Source organism: Coffea arabica, chromosome 5e (assembly GCF_036785885.1).
Source record: "Coffea arabica cultivar ET-39 chromosome 5e, Coffea Arabica ET-39 HiFi, whole genome shotgun sequence".
NCBI lineage: Eukaryota > Viridiplantae > Streptophyta > Magnoliopsida > Gentianales > Rubiaceae > Coffea > Coffea arabica.
In genome coordinates this window covers 20,868,767-20,874,928 of record NC_092318.1, presented here as the reverse complement: position 1 = coordinate 20,874,928, position 6,162 = coordinate 20,868,767, and the positions used below count along the sequence as shown (strand labels likewise).

The 6,162-nt window shown below is 39.6% G+C and overlaps 1 protein-coding gene across 1 annotated transcript; it reads left to right on the top strand.

The window, feature by feature from the left end:
* Positions 1 to 4,900: 4,900 nt before the first annotated feature.
* Positions 4,901 to 5,590, top strand: LOC140006919 (uncharacterized). The gene has a single exon (XM_072049594.1). It carries the CDS (start codon positions 4,901 to 4,903, stop codon positions 5,588 to 5,590), a length of 690 nt encoding a protein of 229 aa, XP_071905695.1.
* The last annotated feature ends 572 nt before the right edge of the window (positions 5,591 to 6,162 follow it).

The window sequence follows — 6,162 nt, the reverse complement described above, 5'->3', positions numbered from 1 at the left end:
GTAATCTTGGTGAAAACCCGAAATGATGCTAAGGTAAGGTTGCATAAAGAAAGCAAAGGTGACTTAGTTCATTGGGATTCCTTTTCACATTGTGGTTTTCCGCTGGCATTGAATTTCGGGCGGACGATATCCAAAGGGTCAAACGGGGCACTTTGTTAGAGGCCAAAGTATTTTGGTCATCAACATAGATTGTTGGATTTGTGATTCATTTCTCTAAAGTCATTTTTTTCTTTCAATGCAAGTCGATGGTTATTTTTTGCATTACTTTGGGTTTTGACATTTTTGTATAAAAATTCTTTAGGTGTCGCATAGTTTTATTTGTCTCATTGGATTTTTTCAAATGACAATTTCCCCGATTTATCGAAAGGTGCATATGTATAAGTTTTATGCTAAGTTAGCATTGGAAGCTAAGGCAACCGGGATGCAATTTACGGTACAATGTCTGGTTTTACAGCATCGAGGGAAAAATATCAAAATACTCATGTTTACACGTTTCTCGAAAGGCGGACGGATCGAATGGTGGTGGCATTATCTTGATTGTTTTACATAGCAAAACTGGAAAAAATTATTTTTGTAATAAAGTCATGGAATGTTGCCCAATTATTAAACATTCAGGGTTCAAATAAGAGTGGAAGTGCGAATTAAGGCCTTAAGGAGAAGCAACAATGCCACAATGCAAAGCAAATTATTGGTTGTACAAAAATTGATTCAAACTGGGGCAATTTTTGAAAAGATTTTTCAGGTAAGCATTCAAGAACTTTTTCATGCAATAACGTGTTTTTCTATCACCGTTAGCATCGAGTTTATCTCACTAACGTGTTTTTTCTATTATCGTTAGCATCGAGTTTATCTCACTAACGTGTTTTTTTTTCTATCATCGTTAGCATCGAGTTTATCTCACTAACGTGTTTTTCTACTATCGTTAGCATCGAGTTTATCTCACTAACATGTTTTTTTTTTCTATCATCGTTAGTATCGAGTTTATCTCATTAACGTGTTTTCTATCATCATTAGCATCGAGTTTATCTCACTAACGTGTATTTTCTATCATCGTTAGCATTGAGTTTATCTCACTAGCGTGTTTCTCTATCACTGTTAGCATCGAGTTTATCTCATTAACGTGTTTTTTTTCTATCACCTCTAGCATCGAGTTTATCTCATTAATGTGTTTTTTCTATCATCGTTAGTATCGAGTTTATCTCACTAACGTGTTTTTTTACTTTCACCGTTAGCATTTAGTTTATCTCACTAACGTGTTCTTCTATCACCATTAGCATCGAATTTATCTCACTAACGTGTTTTTTCTTTCACCGTTAGCATCGAGTATATCTTATTAACGTATGTTGTGTTTTTCTATCACCGTTAGTATCGAGTTTATCTCACTAACATGTTTTTCTATCACCGTTAGCATCGAGTTTATTTCACTAATGTGTTTTTCCTATCATCATTAGTATCGAATTTATCTCACTAACGTGTTTTTTCTTTCACCGTTAGCATCGAGTATATCTCATTAACGTGTGTTGTGTTTTTCTATCACCGCTAGTATCGAGTTTATCTCACTAACGTATTTTTTCTATCATCGCTAGTATCGAATTTATCTCACTAACGTATTTTTCTATCATTATTAGCATCGAGTTTATCTCACTAACGTGTTTTTTTATCACTGTTAGCATAGGGTTCATCCCACTAACGTGTCTTCCTACTTCCATTAGGCTTGAGTTTTATCCCAATGACCGATGGTGTGGTAGGATCGGGTACTATCCCACTGACCAATTTGACGGCAGGATCGAGTATTATCTCACTGACCGATGGTATGGCAGGATCGGATATTATCCCACTGACCAATTCGAATGCAGGATCGGGTATTGTTCCACTGACCGATGGTATGACAAGATCGGGTATTATCCCACTGACCAATTTGATGGCAGGATCGGGTATTATCCCACTGACCGATAGTATGGCAGATTCGGATTTTATCCTATTGACCTTTTTATGTTTATTTCAGTTCACGGTAGAATAAATACCGGTAAGTATTTGGTGTCTACATCTTTGTCTCGAATCTCTTCGAAACTCGGACAAAGAGGGGCAAGTTATAGACACCAAAAATTTTATTTATTTAATTTAATTTTAGCTTTATTTATTCTTATTTTATTTTATTTTACTTTAATTGATTAAATGATAGTTAGTGTTTATTTTTTATGAATTAGGTTCATCATTTTAATTTTAAGATATTTTTGCATTAAATTTCAAAAAAGGAAAATTGTTAATAAAAATCAATTCTTTTTATCTTTTTCAAACTCAGTTTTTGCAAAGTAAAATGACATTTTGTAAGGTAATTAGAAATTAGCATTTATTTATCATAAATTGGTTTTGAAAAAGAAAAATACAAAAACAAAAACAAAAATAATATGTGGCACACATGTAATAGGGCCAAGTGGTGTGCATGCAAAAGCGACAAGTGTCCCTATTTTTCATAAATTGGTTTTGGAAAAGAAAAATACAAAAACAAGTTTTTCTCTCTACTTTGAGAGCCTCTCTCTCTACTTTGAGAGACCTTTTTTCTTCTCAGCGTAGGAGTGTTTCAAAATTTGAAAGGAGCGCCAACCCAAAAATAGAAAGCGCAAGAAGAATCACAAAACCACAAATAGTGACTGTTTGACTTCCGTACATCCGAGCTTTCCAATTCTACATCCATATGCAACTCTCTGAGCTGCAACCCTGTTTCCTTCGTGAGAAAAGGTCATGATCTTGAGAACATTTGAAGGATGCAACCCGTAGAGAAAGGTTTTTATGTTTTGATTTTTTGGTGTGTGTGAGTGTGTGAGTTTGTAGGTCTGTCTAGGATGGTTGTATAGAATAGAAGTCTTTCCGTCTCTTGTGTGTTTTCTTCTCTGTTCTTGCAGGCTACTTCATCTGGTGCTTCTACGATAAGGAATAGTGCAAGGTAGAGCCACTGCAACTGCAAGACTGGAGGATGGAGGAAGAGTTAACAAGAGCTTTTAGCAAGTTTGAACTATCGGTATCGGAGCTGGAAGGGGTAGATCTCTGCCCTGATGACATTTGCGAGGGGGTTCAAAACTGTAGGCAGAGTCTGGTTGGAAGACTGATTGGTGAAAAGGTTGCAAATTTCACGGGCATAAAGAACTTTACTAATCATGCCTGGGGATACCCTAGGAATCTAACTGTGACTGAACTGGGTCCTAACATTTTCCAGTTCCAGTTGGAGAAGGAAGAAGACCGTGAAAAAATTCTGATGGGAGGACCATGGATTATGGATAACCAGATTCTTGTGATGAAGGAATGGGAGGCTGGGTACGAAAAGAAGGCCCATCATTTCAGATTTGCTCACCTATGGGTACAAATCTGGAATCTCCCAGTTCATTGGTTGTGTAAGTCAGTGAGTTTTAAGCTAGGAAAGATTTTTAAATCTGTTAGGGAGGTTCTTGTTCCGTCAGGGGGGGGGAAATCTGGGAGACATATGAAGATTATGGCTGAAGTGGATGTCCTACAACCTCTCCCGAGAGGAACTTTGGTTAAGCTTGAGGAAGTGAATACATTGGTGGAATTTAGGTATGAGCGATGCCCAGATTTTTGCTACAATTGTGGGATCATTGGGCATGGGGATAAGTCTTGTACTGGGGACAAAAGGGAGAGTCAGACGTGCAGGGAAGGACAATACAGAGCTTGGATAAGGGCAGGGAATATTATGGCTTCCCCTCTGAAAGCTTGCTTAATGACTGGTACAGAGGTGAATAAGAAGTCCAGAGAGGTAGCATTGGTAAGCAAGGGACCAAGTAATAGAGCTGGGATGATAACTGAGAAAGGTCCTGGGGTCGAGACTGGTACAAGCAGCAGAGAGGGTGACAAGGTGTTTAAGAAGAGTGACCAACAAAAGCTAGCAATGGAGGAAAAATGGGATGAGATTCTGAGGGAGAGTGCAAAGATGAAAGGAAGCCGAGAGAAAGAGGACAATGAGGAGAGTACACGAAAGAAGGGGGCGAATTCAAAGGGAGGAACAATACTGAGAGGCCTAAAGTGGTAGTGGACCTGGGAAATGACTGGAACGGGAAAGAAAACCAGCGCCCAGAAGATATGGTTTTAGATGCAAGCATTGACCTAGAGGATAAAAATAAATACGAGAAGGGGGTATTAACTAACAATGAGCCTGAAACAAAGGAAGCCAACTGCTGGACTCAGGAAAGCAGAGGTAATCAAGGAAGGAAAAAGCAGTGGATGAGGAGTTCACGTATTAAAAGGGTGCCGCTGAACGACATTACGGATAGAGGGACAGTGAGCAACCTTGGAGAGAAAAGGAAAACAACGGAAGAATGGCAGGACCTGGACCTTATGGAAGAGGACATAACACATGGTCCACAACACAAGCTATTAAGAAGGGACCAGGATGTCGATCAGCAAGGAGGGGAATTGGAGGCTAGCCCCGCAATGTCTCCACTAACACAATGAAGGTAGCGGTGTGGAAATGCCGAGGTGCAGGAGGCCCCTTGACAATTCCCCAGCTGAAGGAGGTAATACCTCCACTCTCCTAGTGTGGTGTTCCTATGTGAGACAAAAAACAAAGAAAGTTATATGAAACAGGTGCAAAAAAGAATTAAGTTTGAACATAGTTTTGTAGTGAATCCTAAGGGTAGAGCAGGGGGACTAGCTTTGTTTTGGAAGGAGGGGGTACAATTATTGGATATACACAGCACTGATTGGTATATTGCAGCAAGAGTGGAAGACAAGGAGACGAATGATTATTGGTGGCTGGTAGGTATATACGCAAGTATAGATGAGAGGGTGAGAGTGCAGCAATGGGAGACAATAGGGGAAAAAAGAGGGCATGGGGTGAGAAATGGGTAGTAGTGGGAGACTTTAACGACATTTGCTCAAACGGGGAGAAATGGGGGGGGGAAGAGAGAGATCAGAGGGTAGTTTTAGGGAGTTCAATAGCTTTATTTTTGAAAATGAGAGGGTGGATATAGGGTGTAAGGGGGTGCCTTGGACATGGAGTAACACATGGGAAGGGGAGGGAGAAATAGGAGAGAGACTAGATCGATGTTTAGGAAGTGTTGGGTGGGTGCAAAAGTATGAGAACGTTGCTGTGGAACACATTGAAATAGAGGCTTCTGATCACTGCCTGCTACTGATGGACACAAAACCCAAGCAAAGGAGGGTCAAAAGAAGGTTCTTCTTCGACCAAAGATGGGCAAAGGATGAGGCATCGATAGCGGTTATTAAAAGAGCTTGGGGACTGGAACAAAATGGGTCTAGAATGTTCAGAGTGGTGAAAAGGATTAAGGAATGTAGAATTGCTCTGATTGAATGGAACAAGTCAGTTAAAGGCAACACAAAGGCAAAAATTCAGGAGCTGAAGGAGAAACTAAGGTCTGTCCGTGAGGGGAATGAGCCGTGCAACAAAGGAGTTATCACAACCTTGAAGCTACAACTAAGCAAAGATTACAAGGATGAAGAGCTGTTTTGGAGCCAGAAATCAAGGAGCAGATGGCTCAAGGAGGGGGACAAGAATACAGCCTACTTTCACCTAAGTGTCATGGCTACTAGGAAACGGAACAATATCAGTATACTCTAGAAGGCTAATGGGGAGTGGTATACGAGCGTAGAGGAAATCGAAGCTGAGTTAAGCGAGCACTATGTGGAGCTGCTCAACTCAAGTAATCCATCTGAATTTGAAGAAGTGTTGCAAGGCATACCGTGCACTATTTCTAATCTCATGAACACACAGTTGATCAAGCCAGTGACAGAATTGGAGATCAAACAAGCCATATTTTCCATGTTCCCAAATAAAGCTCCTGGAGTTGATGGTATGCCCCCTTTATTTTTCCAAACATACTGGCATATTATCAAAAATGATATTGTCAATGTTGTTACAAGTTTTTTCCATTCTGGTAATATCTTAACGGCTATCAATGAGACCATTATTTCCCTTATCCCTAAGGTTGAAAATCCTGTTGTGCTTACCAATTACAGGCCTATAAGCCTTTGCACTGTCATTTATAAAATTATTTCCAAGATTTTGGCTAATAGAATAAAAAAAATCCTAGTGCACTGTATTAATCCGTCTCAATCTGCTTTTGTCCCTGGGCGTCAAATTCTTGACAATGCTGTCATCGCTCATGAAGTCTTGCATTTTTTAAAAAATAA

Excerpts from the sequence above, each read along its gene's own strand:
- LOC140006919 (XM_072049594.1), top strand. The coding sequence starts at position 4,901 with ATGGGGGGGGGAAGAGAGAGATCAGAGGGTAGTTTTAGGGAGTTCAAT.